The 11,235-nt window shown below is 43.8% G+C and overlaps 1 protein-coding gene across 13 annotated transcripts; it reads left to right on the top strand.

Annotated features, from left to right (window-relative positions):
* Positions 1-185: 185 nt before the first annotated feature.
* On the top strand, positions 186-10,952 carry exoc7 (exocyst complex component 7). Of its 13 annotated transcripts, XM_044014267.1 has the most exons (22): positions 186-406; positions 536-601; positions 979-1,163; positions 1,275-1,380; positions 1,732-1,954; positions 2,045-2,212; positions 2,406-2,417; positions 3,634-3,726; positions 4,732-4,800; positions 4,947-5,092; positions 5,180-5,332; positions 5,417-5,515; positions 5,594-5,656; positions 6,430-6,496; positions 7,625-7,663; positions 7,850-7,912; positions 7,998-8,118; positions 8,654-8,749; positions 8,832-8,895; positions 9,150-9,191; positions 9,295-9,428; positions 10,706-10,952. In XM_044014267.1, the coding sequence occupies exons 1-22, from the start codon at positions 329-331 to the stop codon at positions 10,806-10,808; spliced, it is 2,190 nt and encodes a 729-aa protein (XP_043870202.1). In that variant the 5' UTR covers positions 186-328; the 3' UTR covers positions 10,809-10,952. The 13 variants fall into 13 exon arrangements, with proteins under 13 accessions (XP_043870202.1, XP_043870203.1, XP_043870209.1 ...); XM_044014268.1 differs by lacking the exon at positions 2,406-2,417; XM_044014274.1 differs by lacking the exon at positions 3,634-3,726.
* Positions 10,953-11,235: the final 283 nt, after the last annotated feature.

Here is an 11,235-nt window from a genome sequence, read left to right as displayed (position 1 = left end):
GTACAAGAAAAAACAACAATCAACACCAACTAACTAATATTAGGGTCACGTTCGTATTCACAGATACGTCGAACTACAAACCAGACGGTTAGTTAATCGAAATTTACTTTTCCAAGTAAGTTTAAAGCGCTATCTTTAACGGCGGGGCGTTTTATTTTGAAATCATAACCGGATATACATGTATTACAGCCGCTTCCTGCCTTAACTTCCTGGTAGCTGTTCACAACATTAGCTTGTGGGCGTCGGTGCTGTTGTTTTTATCATTTGAAACCCGGTAAATTACTCGGTAATTTTTTTGTGAGTGAAATATCTCCGGTGACTTCCTGTGATGGGACTCGCGTCCAGGATGATTCCCACCGAGGACGCGTCCGCCAGGAAGCGGGAGATAGAGGGGAAACTGAAGCAGGTCAGAGTCACACAGGAAGACGACCTAACTACACTGACTGTGCTTTTAATGGCTTAACGTGCATATTATGGTCTGTATATTGGTTTACTTGTGACTAAAAGTTGTTGATTTTGCTGCGTGTTGTTACAGGAACAGGAGACGCTGTCATTCATCAAAGAAAACCTAGAAAAGAGCGATCAGCTGACCAAGGGCATGGTATTTTCAAAATAAAATCAGAGTCTTGTCTCTAAAACCAACTCGGTTCAGATTAAATGGGTTTTATGTTTTAATGTTGAAAAACAAGACAAATATGCACCCAACAGCCACTTTATTAGGTACAACTCGCCAGTTGGAAAATACATCGAACGATATGGATGTTGGGCCCTTTTATTTAACCGCTTGTCTGTTTTTCTTCCATCTGATAAAATATAACAACTGTAGATATAATTATACACAGTATTGTCCAAAAAATGCATTGTCAAAAAAGAATATACTTGGGCTCAAAAATCAGCTAATTTCAAAAAGACGATATCGTCATAAAAGGGTTTCTAAACGTCTACTTTTTGTTTTTTAATCCTTCCACATTGTCAAAGGTCTCCATTCTGTCATCGTTCGAGAGCCGCCTCATGCAGCTGGAGAACTCCATCATCCCCGTCCACAAACAGACGGAGAACCTGCAGCGTCTGCAGGAGAATGTGGACAAGACGCTGTCCTGCATGGACCATGTCATCAGTTACTACCACGTGGCCAAGGACACGGACCGGATCATCAGAGAGGGGTGAGGCTGTGTGTGTGTGTGTGTGTGTGTTGTCTGTGGTCACGTGACCAGTGCAGCTCAGTCAAGTGACGTTGTTCTCACTGGTCGTTGGTGGTTCATCTCGTGTTTCAGGCCGACGGGCAGACTAGACGAGTATCTTGCCTGCATCGCAAAGATCCAGAAAGCGGTGGAATATTTTCAGGACAACAATCCTGACAGTCCTGAACTCAACACAGTGGTACAGTACTGACCTCTGACCTTTGTGCACATAAACACATTGGTTGAAGTGCTGTCCACTCACTCGCCCACACCAAAGTCCATAGAGAAAATCGGTGATTTTAATATCACAACAAGCAGAAGTTGTTGCCTCCATCACTAAGTTCAAATGTCTTATTTTGTCACTTCAGTGTTTGAAATCCTTTGTTCAGATTGACCTCAGTGACACAAAGCGACCACACGGGGCAGCAGTAGACCAGCAGCTCCTGTGTCCCTGTGAGCTGGAGTCACTGATTTTCTCTGTGAGGTTTGGTGTGAGAGAGTGAGTGACACAAACGTTGAGCAGCGATGACGTTGTTTTTATCTCCTGCAGAAAGCGCGTTTTGAGAAAGGGAAGGAGCTGCTGGAGGCGGAGTTCCGTAGCCTGCTGACGCGCTACAGTAAGCCGGTCCCGCCCATCCTTATCCTGGACACCATCAGTGTGGACGAGGAGCTGGAGGTGCAGGAGGAGGTGGTGCTGGAACACCTGCCTGAGGCCGTGCTCCAGGACATCATCTGCATCGCCGGCTGGCTGGTGGAGTATGGACGCAACCAGGGTGCGGACTGTGCTTTAACTCGGTCATGTGACCTTTGTGGCACCTCCTCCAGCAATAACACTCTTCTTCTTCTCCTCCTTTTTTCTGCAGATTTCATGAACGTCTACTTCCAGATCAGGTCCAACCAGCTGGACCGGTCCATCAAAGGCCTGAAGGATCACTTCCGCAAGAACAGCGCCTCCTCTGGGATCCTCTACTCGCCTGCCGTCCAAACCAAACGCAAGGACACGCCCACCAAGAAGGCTCCTAAGAGACCAGGTCAGCGAGCAGAATCCGCTCCGAGTGCGATCGAGCGCTGTTTTCACTCTGCATAAATATATTTGATGAGTCATCTCCGTCCAGCCGCGTCATTCAGCTTCAAGTATCTTCACGATGTGTTCACTGTCACTTCACACCGTCTGACTAATCCTTCATCTTTCCCTCTCTCATAATCCCTGTGTCGTGATGACAGTCTACATCCCAGGTAAACACACACCGCTTCTGTGCGTCCGTGTCTCAGTGTTTCTGCCTCGTGTTTGCTGCTCACGTTCACCACAGGGAGGCGCCACCAGCAGCGCAGTGCAGATGCTAGACAATATTTGTTGTTCACGTCTTTATCTCAGTGTTAGACAGACTTTCCAAAAGGAAACTTAAGTTTGTAAACCACTCACTCTCCCACACCAAACCCCATAGAGAAAATCAGTGATTTTAGCTGGCGGCGACACAGGAGCTGCTGGTCTACTGCTTCTCCTTTGTGTCACTGAGTTCAGTCCAAATGAAGTATTTCAAATCCCGAATTCACTCAAATGAGACATTTGAACTGCATGATGGAGGCAGCAGTGGATCAACAACTCCTGTGCGTGTGTGTGTGTGTTACAAACTTCTGTTTCCTGTTGAAAAAGTCTGTCTCACAGTGAGATAAAGACGTGAACTTGTGACGTAGATATCGTAGACTGTAAATGACTTAGATTTTTGTGAAGTGGCTAAATCGCTGCTAAAAACATTTGCAGACAAATTTTTGTTTTACCAAACTGTGCCGAGGCGAGGCGTGCCAGGACTGTGTCGTGAAAAAGTGCCTGGAAAGTTTGTGTTAGCTTCTGAAGTTAGCGGCCCCGACCTGTCGCGGGTCCATCAGGTCAGACAAATCCACGCTTTATACTGGACATAAACTCCAGTGTTAGCTTGCTAACATCGTCAGAGCGCGTTTGCTAACATGCTAACTGTAGCAAAACAAAGCGACGTGTTATGTTTGTGCTTTGTAAATCAAAAAAAAAGAAGCTTTTTTATTGTGTGTATTTTGTCGTGTTGTGTTGTGTTCACTGACCCACTAACCCGTGTGTCAAACCCAGGAACATGAATGTTGTGTTTAACTGTATGAACTGTAATGGCTGTTTTTCTAACCTGTTTAATCTGCTCTGACCTGGTTACCATAGTTACGATGTGTTTACATACATGTGTAGCTGTGCTGCTGTCTGTGGTGTTAGGCTCCGCCCCCCCTGTCCTCCTCAGTGGTGGAGGGATGTGGTATCTGATGTTTCATCACTCACTTCCCAGCTCTTTCTTCTTCTTTTCTTCTTCTTGTGTTTCCTGGCTGTCTGGACTCTTCACTGCCCCACCCCCCCTCGCCCACACACCTCCTCCTCTTCCTCCTCTTCCCCCTCTTCCTCCTCTTCTGGACTCGGTCTCTGCTCTGGGACCAGGGACCATTCGCAAGGCTCAGAACCTTCTGAAACAGTACTCACAGCATGGGCTGGATGGGAAAAAAGGGGGCTCTAACCTCACTCCTTCGGAAGGTAACGCACCTCGCTCTTTTTTTCGGTGTCTTTTTTTCACCCCTCTTCTCTCACACACACACACACACATACACACACACACACAGCGTTTACACACCGCAGCTCAATTGAACCTTTAGTTTCTGAATCTGCTCCGTTGTTCTGGTTTATCCTCTCATCATGTGATAAATGTCAAAATAAAAAAAGCGAGGTTTGGTATTTCCAAAAAAAAAAGCTAAAGTGGCTCTTATTTTGAAAGGCAGGTTAAAAGGAAGTAGGACAGCGTATGTTTTGTTTTATCTTCACAGTACAGGTGAACATGAACACTCGTTCAACGTAAAAACTTGTCGACGATGCAATTTTTGTTTAAATCAAATTTTTACAATGATAGTTTTGCTTAGTTCTGTTCATAAAACGTCAAATGTACATCATCACTTTAAAATAACACTATATTCAATTCAATTCAATTTTATTTGTATAGCGCCAAATCATAACATATATTATCTCAAGGCACTGTACATAGACAACATCACTATATATATTCTATATATAGTTTGAATGTAGATTGATTGGTTAGTCACTGGTTTGTTAAATACTGTTAAAAGATATAAATATACATATTTTATATTTTAAATAGAATTTCTGCACTTTCTGCAAAAACACATTACGTTTGCTGTAAAATGAATTTTTCCTGCGACTCTTACTTTGAAAAGCTTATGAATATCCTGTTACTGTTAGTGGGGCACTCTGGGAAATGTAGGCATCATGAGGAGGGGGTGGGTTTTGCGTGGAAATGGCTGCGGTGAATTAAGAGCTGTTGTGTCCTGTAACACACACACACACACACACCTGGTGTCAGTGGGCGTGTCGTGCTTCTTTGACTCCTCCCCTCCGGTGCTTGGTGGTGGTCGGTACAGCTGCACCAGGTTCAGGTTTGTCCCTCTGGTCTAGTCAGGCCCTGCCCCCTCCTCCTCCTCAGGTGGTTTGACTAGACCGTGTCTCCCTGTTGCCCCGCCCACTCACCAGGTTACGATCATGACCTGCGGGTCAAACATCTCTCTGACGCCCTGACCGACAAGCACGGGGCCGCCGCAGGTGAGTGACGGGAACACGCGGGGGAAAGAGACGTCACACCGGGCCGATCTTTTAAAAAATAACATCCCGTAAAATGATTTTCACGCTAACTCGCAACAAAGACTCTGCGGCGGCGTCTTCACCGTCTCACCCCCGTGTCCTCTCAGGGAAAGACGACGTCCTGGACATCGAGATCGACTCGTACATCCACTGCATCAGCGCCTTCGTGAAGCTAGCACAGAGCGAATACGCGCTGCTGACGGAGATCATCCCCGAACACCACCAGAAGAAAACGTTCGATTCCCTCATTCAGGTAAGAAACTGCGGCTTTTATCGGACGTTTGACGTCTGGTCATTTCAAAACGAAGCGGTTTTCTGCCATTACATCCTCTGTCCACAGGAGGCGCTGGACAACCTCATGCTGGAGGGGGACAACATCGTGTCGGCCGCCCGCCGAGCCATCATGCGTCACGACTACTCGGCCGTCCTCACCATCTTCCCCATCCTGAGACACCTGAAGATGAACAAGTCAGAGTTCGACGCGACACTTCAGGTTCGCAACTCGTTGGAAATAAAACGCTGCAACGGGCAGAACGTGTGCTTCCGATAAACGAGATTTTGTTTTTTATGTGAGCAGGGAACGGCAGCGAGCACCAAGAACAAGCTGCCCACACTCATCACGTCCATGGAGACGATCGGAGCTAAAGCTCTGGAAGAGTTCGCAGACAGCATCAAAGTAAGACTCGATCAATCGATAAGTCAATCGATAATCGTTAAGACTTTTTTGACGGAATCTTTTCTTGTCCAATCACAGAACGATCCCGATAAAGAGTACAACATGCCCAAAGACGGAACGGTCCACGAGATGACCAGCAACGTAAGCCAACACACGCTAACCATAGATAGACAGAGTTGCGATTTTTGAAAATCAAATTGTCGTAATAACTTCATTTAATGAGAAGAATATTTTTGGCTGAATATGGACACGGTTCATTCATTCATTCGTTGCCATTTTCATGTTGTTGTTTTTTTACGTACTTCCTGATGCTAGCTAGATGTCAGATGCTTCAGTTGAAAAACGGCTGTTTATCACGTTTTTGGCGTCTTCCTATATCGTGACATTTTCACGATGAAGTTGACGACTTATGATATCGTATTGTTTTCTATGTCTTGCATTTGTTGACTTCTTTTTATGATTTTTTAAGTTGTTTTTAATACATACTATTTTGTTATGCTATGTTTGGCGTAAGTTTTTTTGTTTTTGACTTCTTACTACATTTTCTGACGATTTCCTTTTAAACTACGAAGTTTTGTGACTTTTTTGACGCCTTCCACGTCATTTTTGTGACGTTTTCCACATTTCAGACATTTTTCATGCTTTATTATTACAGAATACTTTGACGTAATTGATTTAACTTAATGTAATTACCTTATGTGTTGTTTTTATTACTTTTTTATTATCAAAGTTATTCATCAAATAACTTTGATAAGTAAGTGATCATTTATGAAGTGTTTGAGCTCACAGTTCACTCACAGCTTCCTGTTTGTTCTGCGTCTCCCGGGCTGTCGGTGGTCTCCATGGAAACGTCTCGTCTGTTTAATGAATAATCCACAGTTTGGTGCTAAAACCCCTGACCTCTGTCCTCACAGGCCATCCTGTTCCTGCAGCAGCTGCTGGACTTCCACGAGACGGCGGGAGCCATGTTGGCGTCGCAAGGTACGGATGCTGTTAGCCGTTAGCATCTCGTCTGAGCACGAACCTGGGGGACGTTAAATGTCCGTCCCTCTCGCCGTTTGAGACTGTAGTTATTGATAGAAGCAACCGTGAGTTGTTTCCAGGTTTAAAAAAAAAATCGTCAAATATGATGACTGACTGACTGATTTCCTCACTAAAGAGACGCGCGGTGCCTCTCAGGAGGTGGTGGAGACCAAACACGGAGCTCAAAGGAGGATGGAAAATATTCTGTATCTGCGTCCACTGCGCAAAAAAGTACCAGGAACGTGGAACGTTCCCAGGAATTATCGCATTTCTGCAAAAACAAGGAACAAAATGGAAGTTCCATGTTAGAAAACTGGTCCTCGGGAACCTTTCAGTCCTACAAAAAGATTCTTGGTGCTTAAAGTTCCTGGTACTTTGTTGTGGAAACGCAGCTGTGGAAAAACTCAATTCAGTTAAATTCAAAATTACAAATATTATGGTTTTACGAGCTACGATTGCGTTAGTTTTCCACGCTAATTTCTTCTACAGACAGTAGATTCATGTTTCTTTCCATTTCCTGTTTCCAGGAAATAGGAATATTTCCGTTTCAGCCTCTATGAAGGCCACGCCCTCTGTAGGCTGTGATCAGATCATTATCGGGTATCGGATTGAAGTCGCTCTTTCACGAACAAATCCTCGCAACAACATTAACAACAAACCATGATCCAGATCCTCGATCCACTCTAGTCCAGTTTCCTGGTTCTTCCTTCATTAATTCCCCTCTTTGTCTATTTGGGGGTGGGGCGTGTTTTCAGGGGGGCGTTTGCATCACGGTGCCTTCCCGAATGAGTGTTTACGATAAAGGACTTTTTTAACCTTAACCCAACGATGAAACATTTTCGAAGACAAATTTAACACATTTTGAAAATGTGTTCTGCGAAACATGCCAGAAATAGACGTCATCTGAAGGCACCGTGGTCCTCCTACTTCCTGTTGCTTCTGCGACTTTTCCTTCCTTGGTCACCTAGGCCCCGCCCCCTGACTTCTCTGCTTGGCTGATGACTGTTTTGCTTTTTTCTCTGCACTAACCAATCTTTTTGCACTTTCTCTCTCTGTCTGTTTCTCTTGTGCCTCGGCTCTTGTTAGTTCTGGGCGACACTTACAATATTCCCTTAGACCCTCGAGGTAAGACCAAGACTGAGCGCCCTCAGGCCCCGCCCACTGCCCAGTCTGTCTCATGTCTGTTTCCATGAATCTCCACTCTGTGTTTACCGCTAACAAAAAAACGTCGCCTCACTCTTAATCTAAAACAAATTCAAGTATTTAAATCGTATCGCGACAGAGTTCGTAACGATGTTGTTTGTTTTCCAGAGACCAGTTCGGCCACGAGTTACACGTCCGACTTCAACAAACGACTCCTCAGCACGTACATATGTGAGTATGTGACGGGAAAAACATCGCGCTTTCACGTTTGTTTTGTGCATGGTTTTGTTTATTGCGATGTTTTCTGCTGCGTCAGGTAAAGTTCTGGGAAACCTTCAGCTCAACTTACTGAGTAAATCTAAAGTTTACGAAGACTCTGCGCTCAGCGCCATTTTCCTCCACAACAACTACAACTACATCCTCAAGTCTCTGGAAAAGTGAGTTCTTTCACCACTTCATTTCACTCTCTACATACATGTGTTCATCTTAATATCCATTTTATATGTTTTTGATGTCTTAATATCCAATGTTTTTATTTTCTGGATGTCTTTACGTGGTTTTGCAATTTTTTAAAAATGTTGTCGTTTTTGTCTTTTTTTTTCTCATGTCGTTTTTTTCTCATTTTTCAAAGTTTTTAATGTTTGATTTTTTTATTTTGGACGTCTAACTATATTTTGACATGTTTCTGTTTTTAGCAAGTTTTTACGACATTTTTGACTCGTGCTGTTTGAAGTTTTTGATTTTGGTGACACAATGCAATTTTTTAAAGGGTTGACACTTTTATATACATTTTTTTGACGTCTTACTGTAGTTTTATTTTTACTGTAGTATGATTTTTTGCTGTTTTGTTTTTTTATTTACGCTTTTGATATAGGTTGTTAAAAAAGAACTGTTAATATACAATTTTTCTTTTCTTAAAGTCGAACTATATTTTGACGTTTTTCTGCGTGTCGTTTTTTCGCCGTGCTCCAGGTCGGAGCTGATCCAGCTGGTGACTGTGACGCAGAAGAAAGCTGAGAGTTCGTACAGAGAGTTGATCGAGCAGCAGATCCAGATGTACCAGCGCAGGTTAACACACACACACACACACACACACACAGGTGCGAGCGTTGACTTGTGTGTGATTGTGTGTTTGATGTTTTTGACACAGTTGGCTGAAAGTCACCGAGCTCCTCACAGACCGGAACATTCCCGTCTTCCAGCCCGGCACCAAGGTCAGAACTTTTCCTACAAACATGTCAACTTCAGCACCTGCACGAGGTTTGAAGCAGATGAAGAAAATGTTATGAGTCTGTGAGGTCAGATGTCAGAGGAGACACAGAGGGGGGGCGGAGCCTCCTGCAGGTCAAACTCAGGACAGACCACAACGACTACAGCGATTATTCACAAAATGTTTCTTTATGGTTTAAATCTTCTCTGAATCCTTTTGTAGAAACTGTAAAAAAAATCAACTCTCGTCTGGTTTCAGCTCAAAGACAAAGAACGACAGGTGATAAAAGACAAATTCAAGGTGAGAAGAAGAAGATTTAAATATCTCCTCTGTCTCTGTCGTCATAGCAGCAGAGTGTGAATGTGAACCTGTGTCTTCTCCTCCTCCTCCTGCTCCTCCTCAGGGTTTTAATGACGGCCTGGAGGAACTGTGTAAGACACAGAAAGGATGGGCGGTTCCCGACAAAGAGCAGCGAGATTTCATCCGTCACGCTCAGAGGAAAGTTGTGTCGGACGCTTACAGAGCTTTTCTGCACAGGTGAGAACAAAAATACCTGAAATGGTTTTTACGACGTCTTAATGTACTGCCATGTTTTTACGACGTCTTACTGTACTGCGACGTTTTTACGACGTCTTAATGTACTGCCATGTTTTTACGACGTCTTACTATACTGCAGTGTTTTCCGCGGCGTCTTACTGTACTGCCAGGAGGATATTTTACGGCGTCTTACTGTACACTACGTTTTCACGGCGTCTTACTGTACTACGATGTTTTTACGACGTCCTAATGTACTACGATGTTTTTACGATGTCTTACTGTACTGCCATATTTTTACGACGTCTTACTGTACTCACGGCGTTTTGGCGTCTTACTGTACTACAGTACTGCGGCGTCTTAATGTACTGCAACGTTTTTACGACGTCTTACTGTACTGCGGCCGTTTTCACGGCGTCTTACTGTACTCGCGATGTTTTCTGGCGTCTTAATGTACTGCGATACTACGACATCTTACTCTACTGGAAATGTTTTACGGCGTCTTACTGTACTGCGATGTTTTATGGCGTCTTACAGCCTGCGGAAATGTTTTACGGCGTCTTACACAGCACTGCGATGTTTTCGGCGTCTTATTGGCCTGCGATATTTCACGACGTCTTACTGTACTGCGATGTTTTTTATGACTTCTTACTGTACTACGATGTTTTTACGACATCTTACTGTACTACGATGTTTTTACGACGTCTTACTGTACTCTACGATGTTTTAGGCAACCTACTGTACTCACGATGTTTTACGACATCCCTGTACTCTGTTTTACTACGGACGTCTTACAGCCTCTACGATGTTTTTACGACAACCTGCTGTACTCGATGTTTTACGGCATCCTACTGTACTCACGATGTTTTTGACGTCTTGCTATACTCTACGATATTTTCGGCGTCTTACTGTACTACAATGTTTTTACTACAACCTACTGTACTACGATGTTTTTACGACGTCTTACTATACTACCATGTTTTTACGACGTCTTATTGTACTACGATGTTTTTACGACATCTTACTGTACTACGATGTTTTTACGACATCCTACTGTACTTGGCTCATTGCTGTCGAGTCTCATCACAAAGGAATAAAAAAATCAAAGGTATTGTATTTAAGTGATTTTAGCTCCACATTTCAAACTAATAAAGGGACGAGCGGCTGTTTCTTCTGTTTTTCTCTCCATATTTTTTTAACTTCACTGCAATATTTTTACGAGGTTTTTGACGTCTTTAACTCCATCTCTCTCTCACACACTCTCGCGTGTTTTCTTCCAGATGTGCTAACATCTCGTTCACTAAAAACCCAGAGAAGTATCACAAGTATCGGCCGGAGGACGTGGAGGAGATGATCGAGAGGCTGTTCGACACGTCAGCCTGAGCTCGGCTCGTCGGCCTGAGCCGCGTCACCGTCGTTGTCGAGTCTCAACCATGTTTTGTACAAAGGAATAAAAAAGTCAAAGGTGTTGTATTTCTGTGATTTTAGCTCCACATTTCAAACTAATAAAGGGAAAGTGAATGACGACGAGCGGCTGTTTCTTCTGTTTTTCTCTCCATATTATAAAAGATTTCTGTGATCCAGACTCAGGATCTATTTTTAAAACACGGTGAGAGAACGATGTTTGTTTCTCTGCTACATGATTAAAGTCTGGGATTATGTGCATCTCGATGAGCAGTGAAGCGTCCGCTGAAGGAGGAAACACTTGAAAGCTTCTCGTAATGAGCTGAAACGCTCGTCTTCATTTACATAAAACACGGAGACGACGACGGTAAAAACAGCAGCGATAAAAGAAGAAGAAGAAGAAGAA

This window comes from Solea senegalensis, linkage group LG18 (genome assembly GCF_019176455.1).
Source record: "Solea senegalensis isolate Sse05_10M linkage group LG18, IFAPA_SoseM_1, whole genome shotgun sequence".
Taxonomy (NCBI): Eukaryota; Metazoa; Chordata; class Actinopteri; order Pleuronectiformes; family Soleidae; genus Solea; species Solea senegalensis.
This window is presented reverse-complemented; position numbering and strand designations above follow the sequence as displayed.